Source organism: Nymphaea colorata, chromosome 13 (assembly GCF_008831285.2).
Source record: "Nymphaea colorata isolate Beijing-Zhang1983 chromosome 13, ASM883128v2, whole genome shotgun sequence".
Lineage (NCBI taxonomy): Eukaryota > Viridiplantae > Streptophyta > Magnoliopsida > Nymphaeales > Nymphaeaceae > Nymphaea > Nymphaea colorata.
The window spans coordinates 7,665,783-7,690,689 of record NC_045150.1 but is presented as its reverse complement, the minus strand read 5'-3'; the positions used below and the strand labels follow the sequence as shown (position 1 = coordinate 7,690,689).

Here is a 24,907-nt window from a genome sequence, read left to right as displayed (position 1 = left end):
CAAACTGAAGCCAATTACTGAGCAGATGGGATGGCATACCAGACACACATATCAATATTGGACCACGTCATTACAATTGATATTAGAGCCAAGTTGACGTTGGGACCTAGTGTCTCAACACCAGGATGTGTGTACCATATAGTCATGTGGATTGAAACATAGAAAGACCTGAAAATAGTCTTATATCAAAGTTTTTGTGAATTTGTCTGAAGGTTTTATAAACATAAGTATCCTACTACTGATTACCGTGGTTCATAGCCTTCATAGGATGTGAAAGCAAACAATGGGGGGGTTGGTTCCATGATACTGAGTGCATGGATCCATTTTAGGCTGGATTTAACAACGTTGTTCATGTGATTCTTATGTTGTGGGGTCACTGCCTACCAACAGTCTATTTGATTGTTGACATGCTTAATCATGATCTAATTCCATGAAATCCCTTGCATCTGTTGAAGTTAATTTTATGATTTCTGCGACTTCCTAGATCAACTTCTCTATATGTTTTGCTCGTTAATGAGATCTTATTTCAATAGTATATACTCTTCTTGTTCAGATTTATTATATATGCAAATCTCTGACATACTGGATATTTTCATCCTCTAGGGATGTCATGCAATTGAATGATCAGGAGGAACACAGTCAGACCCTCAGAGAAAGTGAGACAAGAACTGTCCATAAAAAGAGAATTAGGTCAGAGGGGAATTCGGAGATGCTAAAGTTGAATTCAGAGGATGATGCTTCTGGTTCAGACTCATCAGACAGAGACTCTAAGCGTGTTACTTGCTTGAAAAGCAAAAAAGTAAGAAAAACTTCTGTTAAGGAAGAGAACTTGTCTGACATAATGAGTCTTGTTAAGGAGGTTGGTCCTGAGAGCCTCCATGAGCTTGCAAGCCCTATTCGTGGAGCCCGAGCTACAAAGACTAAGGGAAATGCTGCTGGTTTTAGAATAAAAAAGATCATGCGAAGGGGCATAGATGATTATGAAGCATCTGAACTGGTACAGAAGATCAAAAAGGAAGTAGATGATGCTGTGAATGATGGAGCTTTGGAAACTGCTGGCAAAGGTGATCTGCTTGATTTGAAGCTTCTAACAGCATTCCGAGCAGCAATAGCAAAGCCGAGTAAGGAGCAAGACAAAAAGGTTTTTGCTTCTCTTGCAAAAGCAAAGCAATCACTACTTCAAAAAGGAAAGATACGTGAGAATCTGACCCGGAAGTTATATGGAACAGCCAATGGACGGAGGCGGCGTGCATGGGACCGTGATTGGGAAATTGAATTCTGGAAACACAGGTGCTTGCACACCAACTCTGAGAAAGTGGAAACCCTGCAATCTGTTTTGGAGCAACTAAGAAAGAACCCTGAGTCTTGGTCGAAGGAGTTGAAAATTGAAAATATGTGTGACAAAGAAGAGACTAATCCGATACTTTCTAGACTATATTTAGCTGATGCATCTGTCCTTCCAAGGAAGGAAGACATTAAGCCATTATCTGCATTAACAACATCAAGTAAGGATGAACCAGAGAAAATGAATGATTCAAGCAATGTTTCTGAGCCAACTGGAGTTACTTCAGCTAAAATGCACAAGCAATCTTCTACAACACTGTCACATGGCACCTTTTCTCCAAGCAAGGCAAGAGCCTTGTCAGACAAGACGCATGGAGGTCTAGCAGCACAAGGAGCAAAAACTTGTTCCACATCCAGTTCTCATAATACTCACATAATGAAAGAAGCACAAGGAACATCTGGTGATGTGAAGGCTGACAAAAGAAAATGGGCTCTTGCAGTTCTTGCAAGAAAGACTGCTATGACTGATAGAGACAAAAGTGGAGAGGTAGATGAACACTATCTTCATGGAAACTTTCCATTACTGGTATGTCAGTTTCTGCTATTCTTTAAATCTTATAGTTGCAAATTGGTTTCTGTCACTTCTGCTTTGTTTTTTTGCATATTGTTTCTGACTGGTTTGTGATTGATTAACACAAATAGGCTCAGCTTCCTGCTGATATGAGACCCACATTGGCACCTAGCCGTCAAAGTAAAGTACCTACATCAATAAGGCAGGTTTGTGAGACTACCCGTCTTTAAGTTGTTTACTGATTATGTGGTTCTGCTTTCTGGACAATTTACTTTAGTTAGTTGTTTCAACTTTCAAGTTTCAACTATAAAACTTTGAAGTCTTTAATGAAATTTGTTGATGTTATTTATTTATTAGATTATATTTGTTGTCCATAAAATATATTGCGCTGGAGTCTTTTTATAAGAAGACCTTCCTTATGGCAATCTGAGTTCCATATGAGATAAGATTCTGAGATAAACAAAGAAACAGAATTAATATTTTTGAACATATTGTTGCATTATCATGATTAAAACATATTAAATTCGTTAACTGAGTGACAGCTACAGAACCGTTTTTTGATGGGTAAAAATGTCACTCCGATTTTCCTTTAGCCCTACCCTTACTTTGTTGTGTTTCTGAGGTCAGGTCTTTGTTTTTTTTGTTGGCAATTTAGAATATAGTAACTCAATTGGATACTAGTGTTGAATATGTCCTGTAATGTGCTTTAGAGTCTTCAGACATGTTCCTTACAAGTTGCTATGGTACTCCCCACGTGACAAACATAAGCACCGCAGTGCAATATTGACATTTTCATAAAATTGAGAATTAATGGAAAAGAAGAAAGTGCTTCACCAGTGTTATGGGCATAGTAGACTCCATATTCCATATACATTTTTGAATAATGATCATATACTCTTGTTCCTGATCTTGGAAAATGGTTAGCTTCTTATCAAGTGTCAATGCAACTGATGCTATCCGATTGACAAAAGCAGCTCCTTATTCCTTACTGCCTCTCAAAAAATTATTAATATGCTTCCTCCTGTCTCCTGTAAAAATAGCTTCCCAGAGCTGCATCTGGTGCTTATCTTGATCCTGAAAACCACTTCACCGAGCATTCAATGCACTTTTCTCAAAAAACTACTGAATTTGTTTTCACTAAAATTATTTCTTGCAGGGGCAACTTAATCGACTAGTTGAGCACTATCTCAAGAAAGCAAACCTACACAGTATTCATAGATGTGCAGAAACAGAGTTGGCTGTTGCAGATGCTCTTAACGTTGAAAAACAAATCCATGGAAGATCAAAAAGCAGAATAGTATATTTGAATCTCTGCTCACAAGCTATCTCTCAGAATGTGGCAGTTGGTAACAGTAGAGAAGAGGAACCACCTTCTGATGTTCTTGTCAAAGTTATGGAAGGATCACGTGATGAAGTTTCTTGTGGTCATGAATCAGATAGTGTCACACAAGCATTGAGACTTGCTGGTCTTCTTTCTGAATCTCCATCAAATAGTCCATATCGGTCGTCTGAAGACACTGACAGAAAAAGTGATCATGCAGTGAAAGATGGAGATTATGGATGCGAAGATGTTCTAAACTTGGAATCTCGCCCTGAGATTGATATATATGGAGATTTTGACTATGACCTGGACGAAGATTTTATGGGTCTTTCTGAGATCAACAGCTCACTGATAATGTCCAGATCACAGCTTGATGTTAGTACAGATTCAAAAGTGAAGGTGGTACTCAGTACTCTCAATCATGAGAATCATTCTATGGTTACAGAATCTATAGATGCAGGGGGTGGTACAATTTTGGACGGTGAGAAAGTAGATAAAATAAGTTTAGGTCCAGGATCATTTGAACATGTCTGTTTGGTAAAACCTGAAGCGCATCATGATTATTTGAAGTTGGCAGTGCCTCGTGATAATGAAGGTCTCTCAAACTCACTGTTGCACGGGGAAAACACCGATCCAAATGAAGCAAGCAATGACCTTTCAGTGGCTGAATATGAAGAACTCTATGGCAGAGATGAGCCAGAAAAAATATATGGAAACAAATCAACTGAGTATATGAAGAAATGTATGGGAATACAGTCTGCAGGTGAAGAAATTGTTCATGAGAAAAATCAGAAATGCGAGCAAAATATTCTTGAAGTTATGCTTCAGACTGACAATGAATGCTATGCAGAGAATAATGTGATTGAAACTGGTGGTACTATAAAGGGGCATACTTCCAGGGCAGACAATTCACCAACTCACTCAATGATGAGCGAAAGTGCACCCAAAAAATGCGAGGCTTCCAATCAACAGACAGATCAAAGTCCTATCCACAAAAAAGTAAGCTATGAGCGTTGATCTTCTTGGCAGACAGTTTCATGTAGTGTGTCAAATTTTGAGAAACTAAGAATAAACACTAAGAAGTTTTGTGAACAAGTACTGGTAACTAATGGTTTCATGCCCATGGGTCACAGGCCTCATGATGCTTCTTGCATCAGTTGTGTATGTGATCTACTTGGTTTCGTATTAACTTGGTAAATAGGCAAAGTTTTCTGTTTCATTTGATGATTGCCGCTGTTTTCATGTTGCAGGTAGAGGCTTATATCAAAGAACACATTAGACCTCTCTGTAAGAGCGGTGTTATCACAGTTGAACAGTACAGGTGGGCAGTCAGTAAAACTACAGATAAAGTTATGCAGTACCATTGCAAGGCAAAGAGTGCTGATTTTCTCATTAAAGAAGGTCCTAAGGTGAGGAAGCTTGCAGAACAATATGTTGAATCCGCTAAACAACGGTGCAGCCGACCTTCATCTTTGCATGGTAACTGATTTTCTGGTCTTCGTCTAGTTATCTTGCTCTGTGTCCTTTTTTGGAGGCTGGTTCCTGCACCAAATATATGGTTTAATCCCTCTTGTGGAACGCTTACCTGATATGCTATAGAAGCTAGCATCTTGTGAATATTAGAGGGTTTTTCTAGTTCCAGGATAACGTGTAAATAACGAAAATCGATGGTGTATCATCCGTTAGCACCACGTGCCTAGTCCTGTCTATTTGTCTGTTAAAAAATTGTCTCGATGTTTGTAGATGTCCATACTTGATAATGAGTTATTGACCAAGATGTCGGATCTCGAGACTGTCAAAGTGGCAACCAGAGCTTTTCGTTGAAATCTGTCTGTTTTAGTGGTTAACTGCATCGGGCTGATTTCCATTTCCCCGTTACTGCCTTTGCTTGGTTTGACTTGAACCCGTATCCAACTTAGGCTTCAGTTATGTCATCTCTGTCTGAACCTGCATTCGACTTCGCTGAAGGCATTGGCCAGAGCATTTTTGCAGTCCCTTAGCCTCGTCCGTCGTCATAAATCTCACGAGCAAATTTCAAAGTAAAGGTCAGCGTATATGTCATCAAAGTTGTGAGAGCTTTGCTCAATCTTATTTGCTTTGCTTGTGACATTGGAAAGCCAAAGTGAAGCGAATGATGAATCTCATGGACAGATGAAATAGCATCCTAGATGTATCGTGTGCATCAAGAAAGGACAAAGGAAGGCTACGTCATGCCATCAGCTAAGAGACGCCGGTTGGGCGTCAGACTGACCTTTATGATGGAATATACTTTTTGATAAGACTGCAATCTGAATTTGATAAGACTGCAAGCTGAAGTTTCATTCGATCGTTCTGCAACTGGCGAGATCCTTCATTTCTGGCTGGCTCTTCACCTGTTTCAGGTGGTCGTGAACAGGCATTGCATTAGAACTGTGCCTCCGCCACTCACATTAAAGGCATTAGAACTGTGGTATTGAGACCACGGCTGCATGGCCAGGTTCGGGTTAGGCATGGTCCGACCCAACCCCGCTGCAGCTGGGACTGAACCCGGGAACTGTAATAGAAAGTCCCTTTGTGTTGTCTCTTCTTATAAGCAATTTACTTTATCAATATTAGTGCACTTTCCATTTAGTCCAGGAAGGTAATTTCATGTTTGCAATTTCTGCGTTAAACAAACATACTTGGTGTTAAAATTGACCCACAAGCACTAAAAAAACATAACAGCAAGCTAATATGCCTTATAGACCCCGCTTAAAACAACTTGGAAATAGCTTATATGATATTTATCATTGAACACTTCACATGAATGCAACTTATAAATTATGTGAGACTGACCGACAGAATGGACTTGTATAATTTAAAATTAGTTTTTAACACTCTCAGTTGATGTATTTTCCCGTACTTAGTCGCCTCATCTTGCAGGAAAAAACTGTACTTGACAAAGTTTACGTTCAAAGATGACTGTCATCTGCATCCCAGGACTGGGACCGTTTATGAATCGAAGTCCCATCTGACCTTTGTCAACAGGTTTGGCTCAGCTGAAGGAACGTTGTTAAAAGTTCAATAACCGCTTGTTTCTAACAAAATGGTTAACCTCAACGTGAAAGTTTAGGCATTTCTGCAGGTCTGTCGTCATCAAGCTCATCAACTCTTTGGTGAAAACCTTTGTCTATCAAAGAATTTTTCAAATACTTCGCATAAACTCAAAGAAACATCGAAACTCTATCATGACTCAGGGTAAACAATGAACGTGGAATATAGCCATTTACAAGAAAAAACCCAAAACATAGAATATACTCGTTGATAACACAAAATTTCATCAAGGTTGAACCCTGGTAATGGCAATAGCTAAGTTCATCGAACAATTTGCTTCCAATTTACAATGCCAACTTCCGCATTTCATCGGATTCGGACCTAACCAATAACATATGCGAAACACCTCAGCTTGGCTTCAATTTTGTCTGGACCATCCATTTGAGCAACATTGAAATGTAAGCAAGACAGCATTTACCATGGCCGAATGTTATCTACTAGCAGTCTGCAAAAGGGCAATATCACAACTCTCGTTTGATACTTATGTGGAAGGCATATTGCTGTGTGATTGAAGGCTCTTTGCATTCTTTACCCACTCCCCTTGATGGACTTCGTCAAGGTCCGCATCGGCCTATTAAACAAGGAAAAAAACAATCTTTTAGAATAAAAACCATGCAGGAGGACCATCTTCATTACAAGGAAAAAGTATCACAGCAGTTTAGGGAATGTGACCAACACAAGGCTAACTAAAGGTAAGCATCATCCGCCCTGTCAATAACACTTTATAAATGGATCTACCAAGCAAAATTGATCATCACTAAGTCAAGCTCGTAAGCAGCAGCTGTGTTGGTGACTGACAAAAAAGTGTGCTTAATTGCAAACCTCTGGACCTACCTCTTACAAAATTGTGCTTTTAAGTTGCAATAAGTCTCTCAAAACCTATTAGCTAGTGAATGTGCTAGACACAAAATTTAAAATTTTTAAGGGACACCAATATGTAAATGAAAAAAATTGTTTAGAAATATCAATAGAAAAATAAGAAATTTTTTGAGGTTTTAGTGGGCAATTGCCCACATGTAGCCCACACCTGCCTCCACCCCTAGCTCGAATGGTGTGATAAGTTTGACCCTCAAACAAACGCCGGATGCTAGGGTGAGCCTCTGTCGGCAAACAGTTTTTAAGGTGTGAGTACTCTGCAATGCTTCGAGCAGACCGACGAAGCTCACCATTGCACATACCAATGACTGTTTAAGTGTAGTGTCCTAGGGGGAAAAACCCACATGCATGATAAGTAGCCTGAGAAAGGACATGATTAAAACAACTACCTTTTCTTAGTCTTTCCACCTTTGAATAATCCTTTCCAAATGCCTTCCATGCTGACCTCATTTTCACGTATATACTTATCATAGTACATCTTGCTTCCAATTTCAACGATTTCACTTTCCACTTCTTCCAGTGTCCTATCGATATTAAGCTGGAGCTCTCCTTTCTTTATTACCGTTACACTGAAGCCATTTGCTCTGGCTTCTCGAAATGCATCCTAAAAATGAAGGAGGAAATGAAGGGTCAGAAAGCAAAGACAACCATGAAAAACGTATGAGAATACAGTGACATCATAAAGAAGAAAATGGATCCTCATCACAAATATTTCCCACACAAAATCACAAGGTATTTTAACGATCTTCACTACTAATCATACATTATGGTTTGTCATGGACTTCTAATATTTTTATACTTTCAAGTTTCAACTACTACCTCATTAAGACTCTCCCAATTCTACCCATTTTTTACTTTTTAGGGTTTTCCCAAGACTCCAGACCAAGAAATTCCTGACACCAAGAATGATAACGACATAAATGGTGGAAAGTGCTGGTAAATCATCTTCTATATCCGGTACTGGAACAACAGGATTGTGATATGTTGCACCTAAGGAGAAACTACACACATTTTTGACACTGAGTATTTAACTCATTCAGGAAAAATTAACTGGAAGGCTTCTCAAATATGGAAACATGACAGGTAAAGTTACTTTACAATTATGTTATACAGAAGGTTTGCAGACGAAGGTATGCTATACAATAGAAAGAAGGTAAGAAATGATAAACTAAATTTATGAAAATCCCATCCAGGACAGGATATGTACATACTACATAAGTACATAGTCAATATGAGGGGTGTTAGGCAGATGGAGCCCAATTGCTAGTCAAGTTAGTGCCTGCAAATATTGTGCTTGTTTTCTCAAGCTCTTTTCCAATATTTGATGACCAAATTTGCAATTGTGAAAATTTTCAACCGGACATAGTTGACAACTTGGATATAGCTTCCATTGGCTCATTCAAATTTTGTGAGATAAGCCTTTTAAACACTGCAGCAAGTCAATAACCACTCCCAGACAGCCTTGCCTAAGAAATACTGGTAGCTGCTTTTTAAAATTCTATGAAGTGATTACAGTTGAAATGGAGGGGCTGATCGGCTAGGAAGTTTTCAATCATGCCTAGCAATAAGCCCACAAATTATGACGTCCAAGCCAAATGCTTTATTTGAAAGCATTGTCCCAAATATCGTTCTCGGGTTTTTTAAGGGTGATGTTTTTCTTATGCATTTTTCTGGTTTTTCTCGAGAAAGTCATCAGAAAATAAAAAAATTAGGTAAAAAATAAAATAAATGAGAAACTAATAAGAAGACATAAAAAAAGCTAGACAAAATGATAATAATATGTTTTAATGATGAAAAAAATGATGATAAATAACTTCAAAATTTGAATTTATGATGATATTGATGCGAAGAACAAGAAAAATGGAAAAAAAGGGTAAAGAATACACAATAATGTGATAAAAATGCGATAAATTATGTTCATGCCTTTCTTTTAAAAAAAACCAGGTTTTTTCACTTATTTTGTTTTTGTTAATATTGCAATATCTTAAAAAAAATCACTATATTTGTGACAATGTTTAAAAGTTGATATCAGAATCAAACTGTTAGATAAATAGCATGTTGAATGACCATATTAAGTATTGAAACCTAAGAGCAGAGAAATCATGCTTAACCTTAGATGGTTGCAGTTGTGAAGATTTTCAACCAGGTGTGGACAACTTAGATAGAGCTTCTAATGGCTCATTCAAATTTAGTTAGACAAGCCTTTTATAAACATCTCTTGTCTAGTAAAATATAAACATGCTAGATACCTTTTGCAATTCAGTTAAGTGATCACTGTTGAAATGGAGGGGGTGATTGACTAGTAAATTTTCAAGCATACCTAGCAATAGGCCAGAATCAAGACGTTTCATCCAAATGCTTTATTTCAAAGATGGTATCAGAATCAATACAAGTAGCATGTTCGATAGCCATATTAATTATTAAAACACAAGATCAGGCAGAGAAATCATGCTTAACCTTAGGTGGTCTGGCAATGACAAATGCATGACCGTTTCCAATGATCTCCATGTGGGTCTGAACGATGTAGCAGAAGTGTCTTGCATCCATACGGTCCTCAAATGCAACCACATGATATTGCTTTGGATCCAACTCAAAATCCGCACCCATCTCCAATGAATAGAACCCTATCCGGTCATATCCCTCACCACTCATATATAGTTCAATGCACTGAAGAACATTTTAAATAAAAGCATCAGACAGTATTACACAATGAACTAAAATGATAGATGAACAGTAATAATCCTGTAGCAACATAAATATCAAACAAGACATAGCAAGTACCCACTAATATCAGAGATTTTTTTTTTTTTTTAAAAAAAAGGACGAGCTGATTTTTCCTTTACCAGTACAAATGGAAGATCTAACCACCATAAACAATCTTCCTGTTTCTCATCTGCATACTCCCTATACTTATCAGCCACTGCTTGAGGACCAAACCTTTCACACTCTCTTTTTAACTGTGCCAACTTCTTCTCAATATATCTCTTTTTCTTCTTTGGAATGTGTCTGTCTCTTAAGTCAGCAGCTTCTTGAATTTCTTTAGGAGTAATCCACTTGTCCAGATCCTTTCCCATGTCCCTCATAATGGCTTTCACCTCAGGGTCGGTCTCTGCATTATAGACTTGGAGAAATTTTTCGGACCACTTCTTCGTGTGCTGCCAATATTCCTTGCCTGACTTTGTTCCAGGTCTCATGGAACCATCACTGCTCTCGATTACTGTCTTGTGGTTTACTTTATTCAAACCATCAGATGAACTAGTGCTGACAACAGGTGAAGATGGAACGGTGTTAGAAGATGCTGATGAATCCATCTTCTCCAAATCGTTCAACCAGTTATCCAACTTTTCTTTTGACAGCGTCCCCATCTTATCTCCCAGTATTTCTCTTCGTATTCTATTGAATTCCTTAAGAAATTCAGGATCCTTATCAACCACAGGGCCCTTCCATCTAGGCATGACCTTCTCTGGTGGATCATAGATGCTTATACCATCTAATACATAAGACATGTACCATCAGAACCAAAAAAGGAAAAAGGCAAAACAAAAAATGAAAAAAGAAAAAGAAAAAGAAGCAGCTGAACGCTTCAAGCAAAATGAAGACACTTTATGACTTAGTTTGTTAATCAACTAGAAGAAAAGCAAAGTGTGGAAAATCAACTAGTAAAAGATGAAAAGGGTACTACTATAAACATGGTGAGGTACAAAACATTAATATGCAAAGAAAACAGTCTACCATTTAGCTGATAATTAAATAATATATACGAAAATCAAGCACCATGGAGCATGAAATTTGAAATTAATAGACACAAACGAAAACTTTATTTGATGAAAACAATCAGGCATTTGCAATTTGGCTTGGGATTTGCATGGTTAATATCAGGGATTCAGGACCTGATCAGATCAATCAGTAACTGAAGTCATCAGCACATCCAAAGGAACACAACAAGTGAGTAATGAGGTGAATGACTTTTGGAGTCTCAATTACAAAGTAACATTTGATCGTATATCCGTAACATACCTGCTCCGTAGTCCAAGTTTTCGACCCTTGAGTGGATCCATTCATGCAAAGCCAACAGCTTTGAATTTGCTTTGTCAACCTTTTTCTCAAGCCCTTTGAAGAATTTATCCTGGTCTTCCACATCCATCAAGTAAAAAGGATCTCTACCAGCCATCTCATTCTCTCTCACCTTGAAGACAATTTCTCTCAGCGCGTCATCTTTCATCCATTCAAGCTCATCTTCTTCCTCCACAGAACTGGGATTGCTCACGTCAGGTGCTAAAGTCAGCTCATCTTCCCCTCTTTCTTTTGCTAACATATAATTATTTTTGAAACCGACCCCCATTTTTGTGATAATTGGCTCAAACTTCTCAAAATTTGCTTCAATCCAATTTTCATTGTGGCTTTGCAACTTCTTAGTTTTACTTTCATCAGCATCAATGGAAGATAAAGAAAATGAAGACGGTGGCTGGAGACTCTGATCTGTATCTTCAATATCTTCTGCACCCTTTACAGTTGGTTTCAGATATTCAATAGATTTTTCATGAACTTCATTAGCTTGTGATGCTAGACTATCTGACTCTTCTTTTTCAATGACACGATCAGATGAACCTGAGAAGGTTGTATCAGATGATTCAATGATTTTACTTGCCTCGTCTATGCACGCACCAGACGAGTCCCATGAAGGCATACGTACATGGGCATTCAACCTTTCACCTCCAGAGTCAGGTCGTACCACCAGAGTTTCAGATTGATTACTATCACCATAGCTCATGTCCCCAATCCTGTCATTCGGATCACCACGTCTTCTTAGAAGGTATTTATTTGCTTCTTCAACTGACATAATAATTCTAGGTCTCCCTCCATCAAACTTCTTATCTGAAATGAGCAAATTGCCAGGTGCAGTCTTATGAGCTTCTATTTCGTCAACTCCGTGCTTCATATCCTTCATCGCTTCATTATGTTCCAAAACGTCTTGATCTTGATCAATGACTTCGCAAGATGTAGACGTCCATAAATCATTTTTACCCGAATCTCCATCAATCGAAATTTCCAAGATTCCGTACTCTGAGCTACCAGAAGGGTTCTTATCAATGCCCTGGCCAATTTCACCAATTACATGTTTTCCATTCCCCCAGGGTACTTCCTTCGCCATAGTTTCATCCGAATCAGATACTACTTCAATGTAACCATTTCCATCTAGCTCATCATCAACTACGGAGGTAGTTTGAAGTCTCTGGCTTTCCAAATTTCCAGAATGATTAGGTACATGATCTTTCTCTCTTCCATCCATGAAGGAGGAAGCATCTTGTTTTTCAACCACGCGCACGTCCCTTGCCATGCGCTGTATCTCCATAATTCTATCATTAAAATGGCCCTTTTTCGTTGAAACTTCAGCAACATCAGAGACCAACAAGTTTTTTTGAGAAGTCTTTGTGCTCAAAATTGTCTTCAGAACTTCTTCTTTATCTAATTGTGGCCTCACAGTGAACCCAACAGGTTCTCCAAAGTCCTCGCTCTCGACAACTTCGACACTTCCTTTCTCCATCTTCTCTCTTTCCCTTCTTGCTTTTATCTTTCTCGCTAACATTTCCTTGTCGAGACCCTTCAATTCCTCTGTTTTCTGATCCCGACGCCAAAGGAACTTTCTGGCTATGTCAAACACCAGATAACCACACAAAAATGCAAATGCGAACCGCGATATCTTCGAAAAGGAGTGCCTGTCAAGAACTAAATCTGCAACAGGATGCGCAACTGAAGAAATTTCCGCAGATTCCTTAAGCATAAACTGCACAATTGAACTGTGTTTTGAGATTCTGTGGTTCCCTGCCTTGATATCTTTGGCAATAGACCTTGCTCGCAATATTTTCTGATAGACACCGAAAGAACCTTCATTTCCAGACGTTGATGGAGATTGAAACTTGTGCCTCTCAAGAATTTCATCCTCATTCACTCTAACTTCTTGTATGTTTCCATCCGAATCATGATAAACCGTAAAAATTGGGCTGGAACCAATGCCCCAATACTCAATGTCTTCCTTATATTGAGATGCCCAATTCTCCAATTTACTCACGAGTTCAGACATGCTCGATTGACTATCATCTTCCAAATTATCATTTTCACCTATTTCTGCATTATGGTTTGCAATTCTACCGTCATTATCACCATCGACTAGATTCTCACCCGCAATACCTTTATTACCAGTATGTAAAGCAATCTCCTGAGTAAGAACATCTGACCTATATAACCTGCCCTCCCCGATGAGCTTCCTCCTCAACGAATTACGACGTCTTGAAGAGCTACGCAAAATGGGTATCCGTTGATTCTTAGTTTCCAGCGAATTCAGGATGAAGGTTGTAAAGGCTGGACGGTTCTGCTTGGGAATGTTGAGTCCAGTCTTGAAGAACTTGCAGAAGTTTGGTCTCTCGAGGAAGGGAGAGCCGAGAACTTCCATCTTAGGGGAAGCCCCAAGTCATAGACAAGGTCGAAAATGCAGAATCATCGGAAACTCAAGAGAAGCCAGTTCTAGGTTTTTACCTCCGAGCGAGACAGGAAGAGAGAGAAACCCCGATAAACCCCAACACATCGGAAGAGCCGAAGAGGGGCCAGAACAGGCCTTACCTTCAACTTTCGCGTGAACACGTAATCGACCCAAGCATCAAGTCTACGTGGCGAAAGAAGCAGTTTCAGTTTCCATCTAATTTTTATTTTGAGAATTTTCTGATATAGATGCTGCTGCTGCTTACACTTCGAATCCAAAAAAGTTTGTCGCTACATCCAGCCTCTCTTTTGGAACTCAAGAGGCAATGAAACCGCAGGCCTTCATCCAACAGTTCTCAACTTTTTTTTTCTCACATCATCCAACCTAAGCTTTGAAGGCAAGAAGAGGTATCAAATGAATGATTTCATAATCGTTTTTAAGTAAAACATGATTTTTTTTAAGTATTTCGTTCTACCACCACCAGCAGATTGAGAGCTGAAGCTTATACATTTCTCCCATCTCCCTATAGTATCAAGTATGCATTTGGTGTTTTGGATTACACATTTACTATGCTTTAATTTACATATTAATATCTCATTTTATAACACCCAGAGGGTTGATGCTATCAGAGTTTGAAACAAAGACTGCCAACCCTTCAAGAATCACATACTTATTTTATTTAGAATTCTAATGTTGAAAATCTCGGTTTCTCTCTCTCTTAATTGAAAAAACCACATCCGATAAAATTGGAAAAAAAAAATATTTAAGTTTCATTTTTATAACTTTTCTGTTGTCGAATAGTCGGCTTTTGTAATCTTTTAATGTGACATTAGACAAAAGACACACTCTCTGTCTCCCTCGTTTATTTGTTGTTATTTTGTTTATGCAGAGTCCAAACCCTATTAAGAATGAACTTTGTGAGTGAAGCTTGATTGGGTCTTGGTAGGGCCTGAGCAGTGGCGAAGCCACATGGTGACTAGTGTGGGCAATTACTCAAACCGGTTTCATAAACTTTACTTATTTTTATGTTAATAATTTCATATTGTTGGTTGTTTATATGTATAGGTGCTCCTTAAAACATTAAGGTTATTAAACTAGTGCTCTTGCAAGCCAAAATTTCTGACTCTGCTAATGGGCCTAAGTTTGTTACTCTCGGACAAGTTATGTCTATAGACATTAAGGTTTCCTTGGGTCGTTTGGTAGGTGGAACACTATGAGAGTGGTTTATAAATATGGAACTTACTTTAATTTTTGGAGCAAATTCATAAAATACTCATAAAATATTACAGCAACATTAGTTTCATGCTTATCCGCAAGTCATAGACATGTAGTGCCTAAGTTGTGATAGTATGATGCTAATGTTATTGCTTAGCATGTCTGCTTAGATTTATTCATTCGATTTGAATATCTGAATTGGGGTATTTCACTAAGAAGCTTCTTTTATTTTATTAAGCATGTGTAGAAAAAAATTAGAAAAAAGTGATAAAGCTGGAAAAGGAAAAGGAAGGGAAAAAAAGAGAGGACAAGGACAACGCTGTCATCCTTTAGGTTTTTCTTTATCTTAACTTTTATTTCTCTATGATTTATTATTTTTAAATTTTCCTTGAGAAAAATGACTTAGTTTTAAAAAACCGATTGTAAGATAAGTATAAATAATAAATAAGGTTATGACTGGAGAATGTCAATTGTATCCACAAGATCAAGTTGGTAAATAGCTTTACGTGTGCAGGGATGAATATTTATGTCGCCATGAACCATCACCAGTTCTCTTAGAAATCCATTTTAAGTAAAGTGTGAAATATACTTAACAGATCACTAACAAAATAAAATGTACAATTATTCTTCTTTTTTTTTGACAAGTTTTCCATGAATTAATTGGATTGTTGAAGATTCTCTACTAATCATTGTATGCTTTTTGTTTCTCTTTATGTTTAATTTCTTAATTTGTTATCGTTTTATGACTTTCTTTGATATAATATTTATTTTACAAATGTGGGATGCTTGGCCTACTGAACAAACTAGTAACTTAAGCAGCTCGGTCATTGATGCAAGGTTAAATTAAATATGTTGTTGCTAGCATAAAATCCATGGTTGAATATAAATTTTTATTTTGATTGAATTTTTGAGCCAAAGTTAATAGTGAAAATTTAAGAGCTTTAGTATTTTAACCATATCAAAGTTTTCTTCTTCTTTTAAATCGTTCTACTAAATGAAGACAAGGAGAACAATCCGAATTTATATTTTCATTAGATGTATTACTTGTAAAAAATAAGTATTCGCCGAAAAATGAAAATATATAACATGATTAGGAAGCAAACACAAGTAGAGAAACTTTTGTGGTCCATGAATAAGAATGTCTGCATTTTAATCAAGTGTAGAAAAGAGCATATATGTCATGGTTCTACGCTCTTCTTCATTTTTCTGTTTTAACTAATATAACGTTAACTACTTTCTACTTTTATATATATAAATTTCTTGAGATTCTTCGACAAAGAAGTTCCTTAAGTTGATCAAGTGGATTGGATAAGTAAACATAAATGTATCTATAGCAAAGAATAACAAGATGAATACCAAATGATAACTATGACCAACAAATTTCTTTCTTGTTGTCTTCATCGAGTGCTAAAGAAAAAGCATTCATCGCAAAGAGAAAACAATAGTCATGGTTGCCATCGTTGCTTACATTAGAACTACCGAAAGTTCTTACATGTTTTGGTTTCCTTGTGAAAAACTAAATGAAAGAGAAGAACTCCCTAAGAAAAGTAACCTTCACCAGTGATGATAACCAGCCTCTTAAGGTCCATTTGTCAAACAGAAAAGTATATAAATGTTCCATAAGTATGACCTAAAGATTGAGATAGCTTAAGGAAATACTTTGAAAAGTGTTTTATGAATTTGCCCCAACTTTTGGAGTAGATTCTTAGAACAGTCTATAACTGTTTTATTTGTCAAATGAACTCTTAGGTGTCGTTTGACAACAGAGACATTTTGTAAGTATCCTATGAATCTGCCCAAAAGATTGATACATGTTCGTTGAACACTATGACCATTGTTCTATGAATCTACTTTAATTTGCAAGACTTAACCTAACACCTGATCACACGAGCTAATGACAGCCATGCACCACCTGTGTCCAGGTTCCGGAAGGCATCCTATCTTCAATAAGCCAACTCTTTGGGTGGGTGGCGAAAGAAGCCTATCTTATCCCAAAAACAGAGATACGGGAGGACCGATTTGAGTGGATGCAAAGGACGTCCACCAGTTCACGCCAACGGAAACACAAGAAAGTATTAAACCCTTAATCGGAGTTCTACACATACAGTTCACAGGCAACAGGAGTTGGGAGCAATGAAATAGGAAAGCCCTATGGCATTGCTAAAGTTGGCTGCATGGTAATCAGCGCCTGAAATGAGGTTCATGAGAATTCGGGCCTAAGTCAGTTTCCCGGATGCTTTCACGGTTGAGACCTAAGCTCCTCTACTTAGTGCTTAGTCTTTGAATGATCACGTCCGCCCAAAATGGCCTCATGGGCAGCTTGCTATCAAATCATGTAGTTATGTAATTAGATTTTTGGTACTTATAAACGGATTCAGATCTGTAATCCATCCCTTTCTTTATATAAACGGACGTTGGGTCATTTTTGAAGGGGGAATCAATCAATTGAAATAAATGAAGTGTTTTCTTATTTTTCTTATGTTCTTCTTGTTCCTTTGATTGTTTGCTTAAGTTTTAGTTAGTTTTAGTTTAATTTTAACTTAGACTTAAATACAATTGAATTAAGATTCTTTTATTTTAATTCTTCTTCCATCAAATTGGTATCAGAGCGAGCGAGACTTTTACGAAAAATGAAAGACCAATTTCAACAAACCTTGCTGTTGACTGTAGCAAGGCAGGAATCTGATTTATCTTTCATTAGAAAGGATCTTGCTGTCGCAGCCAAGGACGTTGATGAAACCAAACGAATGCTCTGTTCCTTCCTACAGTGTGCACAGAATAAAGCAGAAAACTACCAGGTGTTTCCTGCTGGAAATGGTATTCCCAATCTCAATCTCTGCACACCGTAGAACAACGATTGCAGGATTACTCTGTGAGAGACGCTAGGGCTTTGGGGGAAATCTAAAATGCTTCAATGGAAGGAGTTCCTACTGGAAGTCAGTTACCAGCAGGTGTAGTGAATCCGTCGCCCAGGCTCCCTACAGGAGCTTCACTATTTCCATCTGGAGGAAGCGGAGAACCAGCCGCGCCCTCCTCCCATCATCAAGTTGGTCTGCCCACCGGCGAGCAAATGAGGGCACCATGTACGGCGAGGGGAGCATCGTCGGCATCAGGTCCTGCCGGTGCGCAGGGTGAGCTACGGCAGACATCTCCAGCCGGTGGAGGTGCAAAGGACGTCGCCAGCAATCCTCCTCAACTAGTGGGGCAAAATCTGGCGGCGCCTCCGTCCGTTCGGCCGCCGCCTATCTCTCTGCTTTCCGTTGACGTTTGTGGACCTAGGGGGAGTCGCCCGCCACCGCCGTTCACCCACCATCGCTCGATCGAACAGGCGTCGCCTCCAGCAGAAAGCCATACCATCGGCATGGGTATTCGGTCGGCGATGTGGCAGATGCCGGTGGTTTCGTCTCCCGGTGGGTGTGGTGTGGGAACCGCAGCCAGCAACGGCGACACCTTCACGTTTTCGCCTCCTGCTTTTGTGAAGGTCCCGGTTCCCCCGCCTCTCGAATGGGCGCCGCCCGCTAGCGGACCGAAGGCGACAGGTAGCCGCCGTCCACCTCTTCTCCCATTCAGACAAGATGGGGCGGCGGCGGTGTGCGCCGCTCTTCAGCCCTCTAGTTTGCCCCTTCCACCCCTGTTTGAGGCGAAAAGGGGTCACCATGAGCAGCGCCTTGAGCTGCCGCTAGAGGCACTCGTGGGTGTGGTCCGGTTCCTTTTGGGACCGGTTCAAGCCAAACCAGGTTTTGGAACCGGTTCGGGTCTATATCACCCGATTCACAGGTATAAGAGTCCAGATTTGAATCCAAACCAGTCCTTTCCATCACTTGAGACTAGATTTGAATCAAGAATGCCCTTATATCATATCCAAGCCTGTGTTTCTTCTTTAACGCCACCACCTGAGCCGCCACCTTGATCATCTTTAAGAGAAGTGAGCATACCACCAACTAGGGGAGCGGTTGGTCCTTCTGTTCAACAGATCCAATTTTAGCAAGATGAAAGATTTAAACTCGTCCAGGGCGACTCTTCTCCAACTAGGGGAGTCTGATGCAAGATGGAAGCATAATCAAATCATGTAATTGGATCTAGTTAGATTTTTGGTACGTATAAACAGATCCATATCCGTAATCCATCCCTTTCTTTATATAAAGGGACCTTGGGTCATTTTTGAAGGGGGAATCAATCTGAAAGAAATGAAGTGTTTTCTTATTTTTCTTATGTTCTTCTTGTTCCTTTGATTGTTTGATTAAGTTTTAGTTAGTTTTAGCTTAGACTTAAATGCAATTGAATTAAGATTCTTTGATCTTAATTCTTCTTGCATCACCATGCAAGTCAAGCTGCCTGATTGAATTGGCTCACCTTAAGCCTTAGCCAACTATGCAATTAGTCAAGCCTGCAACTCTATCTCAGTTCAAGCAATTGGACTTGATTGACAGTGCACCCCCTAAGGCTAACTAGATTAAATTTTAGTAATGCGCAGCTGGTTAGATTGGTGGGCAGGTAAAGACCATGTCATTAGTTCAATTCCTGTGGACGGTAGGCCATTGGGCCAAGTTGCCTCTCTCTCTCTCTCTCTTTTTCTCTTATATGAAGCATAAGCATGCATCAAAAGGCACAAGCATGAGTGGTTGCATAGGTATCTGAACATGCAGCTTACATAAAGTTGAACCGTGAAACCAAAAAACAAAAAATGACGGCACTTAATTGAACAAGACAGAAGCATAAGGGGGAGAACAGAAAAGTACATACGCAACTCCAGACTTCATCAGCTGGAACATTTGATATCCTTAAAATATCGGTTCCAAAATCAACATTTGATATCCTTGCAGTAGAGGCTGTATGACATGCATGGTCGTGCGCTAATTGCATAAGCATCTAGCTACAGAGATTTGGTATGCAAACACCAGTGTCTTGGTTCTGTTGCTCTTTCCATATCCTGCCTGTAACACGTAGTTTTAGTTCTTTCCGATCTCCGCCTGAGAAAAAAAGTGCCATATTCCGATGAATTATCAGCCCGTCATGGCTATCACGGACCTTACGGTGGCTATCTCTGATGCTCCTGGGAATGCCTTCCCAAATTAGTTTTCTCCCATTGGCACCAACCTCAAGACTATAGCTAAAGTTCCTGGCCTCACTGTCATCACCCATGAAACGAAGGAATGCCATGTAAACTGGTGCCATCCCAAGTTGAAAAGCTTCGAAGTGCAAGCAGAAATACTGTCCAAAGCAATGGAAGACCTAGAGAGAGAGAGATAGAGAAGTCAGGAGATTATGGACCAAACGTTAACTACTGTACCAAAAAATACCTTTGCCCGAATCTCCTACGCTTCTCTTTATGCACAGACTACAGAAAGATCCTTGACAAGAAGCAATAACAATGAAGAATAAATTCTGGTAATTCACATTACCATGCATAAAGTTGCAAAACAGTGAATAAAAAGTGAGTTTTACGCATGCACTTCTAGAATGTCTGTCGGGACATTCACTTAATATCGCAAAATTTAATACTTTAAACAAACTTACTGTCAGCATCCAGGTGGCGTTTTCAACTTCACGAGGATTAGACTTGACATATCGGTGGTTAAATGTGCATCCCGTGTGCATATCAACTTTATGGTCATCCCTCAAATGAGCAACGAGGAAGGGAATGTCTCCAACAACCGAACACTCAGACCCTGCATATGGGCAATTGTATGGCCTGAAATTGCATTGAGCTTCATGTTTGAGTTTGCTGTAGTATGGAAATATCTCTGGGCACCCATGTGTGTAGTATTTACAAGGAAGTTCCAGTGACTCTGCTACCTTCTCCAGAGCTAAGCACCTGATATCCCCGAGTTCTTGCCTGCAAGTGGGGCATCTATTGTGAACTCTTGCTTTACATGTAGAGCAGAGGGTGTGTCCGTTGTGGCACTGCAGCAACAGAAAAATTGCATTAATTTGATGACCAGTATGCTTTACAGGTTTGCACCTTAGTCTATCCACATGCCATTGTCATATAAAGGAAAGAACAAACCAGCAGAACTACAAGGAGAAAATTGGTTTACTGTTTGTAGCAGACAAGATATGTCTAAAAGCTGCTTGCTGACTCCTTAGCAAATCTAATGGCTTTGCAGCTAAAGACAAAGATTCATAACAATTATAAGCCTATATTGCTTATCACATGCTACTATCTTTAATCAAGAATAAATATAAAAAATTAAACCATGCATAAACTCAAAATCAGAGCTTGCCAAGTAGCATATGATTTCTACCCTCTGTTGACAGGGTAAGTAGAAAATGTGGATCAGAAGCATGTGGACTGCTGTACAGTGGGGACTCTCAAATTTTTTTTTTTTCAAAAAAAAAAAAAATGTAAACGAAATCTATATGATTGGCCTTGTAAAAACTACCTGCTGAAGCATGCGGCAGTGAAAAATATTTACAAATATTTAAGATTCAAAAAGCTTACGTTGGCTCTAAGTTTCTAACAAATGGAGAAAGACTAAAGCTACATAGAGTGCCTGAATACCTTGTCCTCACATAGGTCACCTATTTTGATCCACTTCAAACACATGAATAAAGTACGTTCAAAGCTACAAAAGAGTGTTGGACTACCTTGTCCACCTATTTTGGTTCCACATCACAGACATTCACGCACCCACACAATGTTTTGGTGTGGTAAGTGTCACCAAGTTTAACTGCTCCAAACAAATTTGAACAAGAGAAACGACAAATATATTGCATATTTTTCACAAACCATAGGGATATATTTATAAGTTCAAAATAAATGAAGCACCCAAAATTATGTCAATGGAGTTCCCAGCAAAATGATCTGCTCTCTAAACTTGTTATTTTTTTCCGTTGCTGTATTTACTCTTCCACCCCACCCCCCCAACCAACATAAACATGTTACTTTCTTCTATAAAGAGAGAAGATCCCTTCAACCTGAATCAGCTCCTTCAGTTTCCAAATTTCAATTCTCCACTAAGTCTGAAGACTACTTCATTCGCAACCCAGTATATTAGTCCCACCTTTCCAATCTAATTTAGTCAAAAGTTAGAAAACCAGTCCCCTCATCACCACGCCTTGTTACTAAGACACGGCAAATTATTACAATATAAAAGAAGTACCAGCAGATACCTGCCCGACAATGGTTCACTTAACACTAATGAAGGGCATTTTGTCCAGGTTGTGACTTGTTCTCCCTTGGTTGTTTAGTTGGATGAACTGATGAGGTCATGGAGAGAAATAAAAAATTGTGTTAAGAGTCAAACGATTGTCAGGATTGACCTGTCGTTGGCAAGGATGTTGGTGTTGGCGATTCAGCAGTGCTTAATGCTGTAATGTTTAATTTGTTTCTGGCAGCCTTTATTGCTCGCACTCCAGCAGTGGCCTTTTAATCTATTGATAAATTCTTCTTACCGTCAAGATTTAGTTTTTAAGAGTAGTAGCAAATCAAAGAAACAAATCCAACATTTTGTTGTAAAAGCTAAAGGGGAAAAACCCATAATTCATAAACAATGCTCATCTCATTTTAGAAATATAATGCAAGGAGCGAGAGGGAAGAAATTTCGAGTAACTTTCAGAAGGAAAGCTGTGCCGAAAATTTTAGAAAAAAAACAAACAAAATTTAGGTAGAAAAGAAAACAGATACACTATCACTAAGAGAAACCGTCAATCCAATCAACTAGCAAGAAAAACAAGACGTCAAAATCGTAGCAGTGAAAAACTAGAAATAATAAGGGTTAAAAGAACCTTCCATTTCTTAATACAAGAATAACAAGAATGCAGGCGTCAGATCTACGACCAACAGAATCAAGTAAGTATGAAAAAAGGAATGAACCCAAACGGAGATTCTGAAGTGAGAAGCGCGCCAAGCCTATGCTCAATGCAATCAACAACACATACACAGATGTAACTATTGGCAAATTAACATTAACACACAAAATTATTGCCCAAAATGAAATCGTACTGAAAAGCGGATTGGCGTAACATTTCACCAAATCAATACAAAAGAGACACAGATTAGCCATCACGAAAAAGCAGGAAATTGGTGGCAGAACCCAAATGCCAGATTCAATAAAATGGCTGGCAAAATCCACCAAATCACGGATACCCACAGAGGGGAATCGAAAAATGATCAACAACCACCAAAGAAAAAGAAGAAAATCTGCACCTGATGAATGGGTGGATACATAGAATTGGTGCAGACTGGGCACTCGAGAAGCTCATGGACGCTCGTGGCGGGAGGGACAGCGGAGGAGACAAGCGGCTTCGAGAAGGGGCGCTCTTCCTCATCGATCCCATCGGATGATGAGATGCATTCAATGTTATCTAATCCCATACATAAATAAAAGAGATCCTCGAGGGGCTGTCTCCGCACCCCAAGAAAATAATCCTTCCCCTCCTCTTCCCTTCCTCCGCTTTCCTCTTTTTCCTATTTTTCTCCCTTGGCGAATAGGTTGGCGGCTTGAGAGAGAGAAAGAGAGAGAGAGAACAAAAAATGAAAACAGAAGAAAATGAGGAGGATACCAAGTTACCAACGAAGCAGGGGAAGACGGGGACCCTTTTTTTGGGGGGGAGGTTAGTCCTTCTCAACAGTAAAAAAGGCAATGCATAACGGATTCTATCACCATTGACAGAGGGTTAGAAATTAGAATTGGGAGCATCTGGTAAATTATTAAAGAGAGAGAGAGAGGGGCACGCAGGGAAGAGAGGAAGATGTTTCCCATTTCATGACTTTTTAGAGTTAGTTTATGCACAGGAAGTGAACGAATCTGTGGGTCTCAAAGGCATTTATTCATATCAAATGTTGCAGAAAAAAAGCCAAATGGGTGAAGTGAAGAAAAAGAGCCAATCAATGCTAACTTAATCACCAGGTGGTACAGTTTTCACTTTGAGGGAGATGATGAAGACAGACAACAACAACCAATTCATATCATATACGAAATCTAAGGCTCTAGAGTCTCTCCTCGAATCAGGGTCCCCTCGTTCCTTCTATTTTATGGTATTCTTGTGTTTGTGCGAGAGCTTGTGCACGCAAAGAACGAGGTTTGTGAGAATCAAAGTTCAAATCTCTAAGGATGGCTTGTATTACTATGCCAACCAGTTGTGAATATTTTCATTTAATAAATTTTAAAATAATTTTCTTATGTTTTTCGAGAACAATCTGTTAATATTTGATTCACAATGATTCAGATCAGTAGGAGAATCAACCGATTAATGAAATCCAGACCTCCACCAATTCAATTCACGAACAGACCTTACAGTACTGATGCCAACCTTCTTCTACACGTCAATGTGTAACTTTTTTCTTATGAATTTGCATGGGAACTGAAGATTGTGAGCAACTCATTTAACTAAAGAATTAGAAGATTCATTAGAACTAAAGAATTAGAAGCAAAAAGTGTTAACAGGAGATGGACTCTGAGTGAATCCCCAAACTGCACAAGGGATGCAGTGAGATCTCTAGTTTCATGCAGTTTTGGCTGTTGGTGCCATTAATATACCTTTCCAGCCGGGATATTTTAGTTCCACCTATTGATTTCTTATTTGAGATGCACTGGACAAGGTTGCAGAAAACATGCAAATGCATACAAGAACTCACCTAACCTGTCTGTTGATGCTGATCTCCTACCTGACCCAAGGTAGCACAAACTTAAAAATTGGCAAGTTACTCTCTCTTTCTCGTGAATGTTTCGTTTTTGTTTTAACTTTGGCTATTTATCCTTTTTGCTTCTATCGACAAAATACCGGATATGTGAACAGTTTGGGCCATTGTCAGAAATATTGTTTGTGAGTTTTAAACAGTGAGATTTTCCCAAGGTATATAAGATGGGAACACTGAAAATCTCAGCAAATTAAAAAAAAAATCCTAAGAATAAAATGAAAAAAATGAAATGCAGGAAGAAGACATGAAAAATGCCAAAAACCCACAAAATTCTTTTTTTTTTTTTGCATTTTTTGGATTTTTTTTGTTTTGTTTTGGCATCTTTTAAAAAACGAGTTTTTTTCGGCTGATTAATTTTTGAGACATGAAACAGGTTTTTCTAGAAACAGAACGGGTTTTCTATGTCAATAGTTTTGATTTATCGACCATTCAGCCACCTGAATTTGG

The 24,907-nt window shown here is 38.9% G+C and overlaps 4 protein-coding genes across 4 annotated transcripts in view; 2 read left to right on the top strand and 2 right to left on the bottom strand.

The window, feature by feature from the left end:
• LOC116266820 (uncharacterized protein At4g10930) overlaps window positions 1-4,951 on the top strand; it is a 34,180-nt gene extending 29,229 nt beyond the window's left edge. The window contains exons 11-14 of the mRNA XM_031648221.2: window positions 604-1,870; window positions 1,987-2,061; window positions 3,012-4,175; window positions 4,427-4,951. Coding sequence (XP_031504081.1) covers window positions 604-1,870; window positions 1,987-2,061; window positions 3,012-4,175; window positions 4,427-4,663 — 2,743 coding nt within the window. The 3' untranslated portion in view covers window positions 4,664-4,951. The remainder of the gene's footprint in view (window positions 1-603; window positions 1,871-1,986; window positions 2,062-3,011; window positions 4,176-4,426) is intronic.
• A 1,442-nt stretch (window positions 4,952-6,393) lies between these two features.
• Window positions 6,394-13,790, bottom strand: LOC116266896 (uncharacterized). Its single transcript, XM_031648353.2, has 5 exons — window positions 11,142-13,790; window positions 9,968-10,614; window positions 9,582-9,791; window positions 7,514-7,728; window positions 6,394-6,819 (listed from the first exon to the last, which is right to left on the bottom strand). The coding sequence occupies exons 1-5, from the start codon at window positions 13,573-13,575 to the stop codon at window positions 6,777-6,779; spliced, it is 3,549 nt and encodes a 1,182-aa protein (XP_031504213.1). The 5' UTR covers window positions 13,576-13,790; the 3' UTR covers window positions 6,394-6,776.
• A 3,941-nt stretch (window positions 13,791-17,731) lies between these two features.
• LOC116267049 (extensin-like) lies at window positions 17,732-18,727 on the top strand. Its single transcript, XM_031648597.1, has one exon. It carries the CDS (start codon window positions 17,732-17,734, stop codon window positions 18,725-18,727), a length of 996 nt encoding a protein of 331 aa, XP_031504457.1.
• Window positions 18,728-19,412: 685 nt separating this feature from the next.
• Window positions 19,413-23,495, bottom strand: LOC116267310 (E3 ubiquitin-protein ligase SINAT3). The gene is made up of 3 exons (XM_031648990.2): window positions 22,967-23,495; window positions 20,335-20,721; window positions 19,413-20,049 (listed from the first exon to the last, which is right to left on the bottom strand). The coding sequence occupies exons 1-3, from the start codon at window positions 23,132-23,134 to the stop codon at window positions 19,687-19,689; spliced, it is 918 nt and encodes a 305-aa protein (XP_031504850.1). The 5' UTR covers window positions 23,135-23,495; the 3' UTR covers window positions 19,413-19,686.
• Between the last annotated feature and the right edge of the window lie 1,412 nt (window positions 23,496-24,907).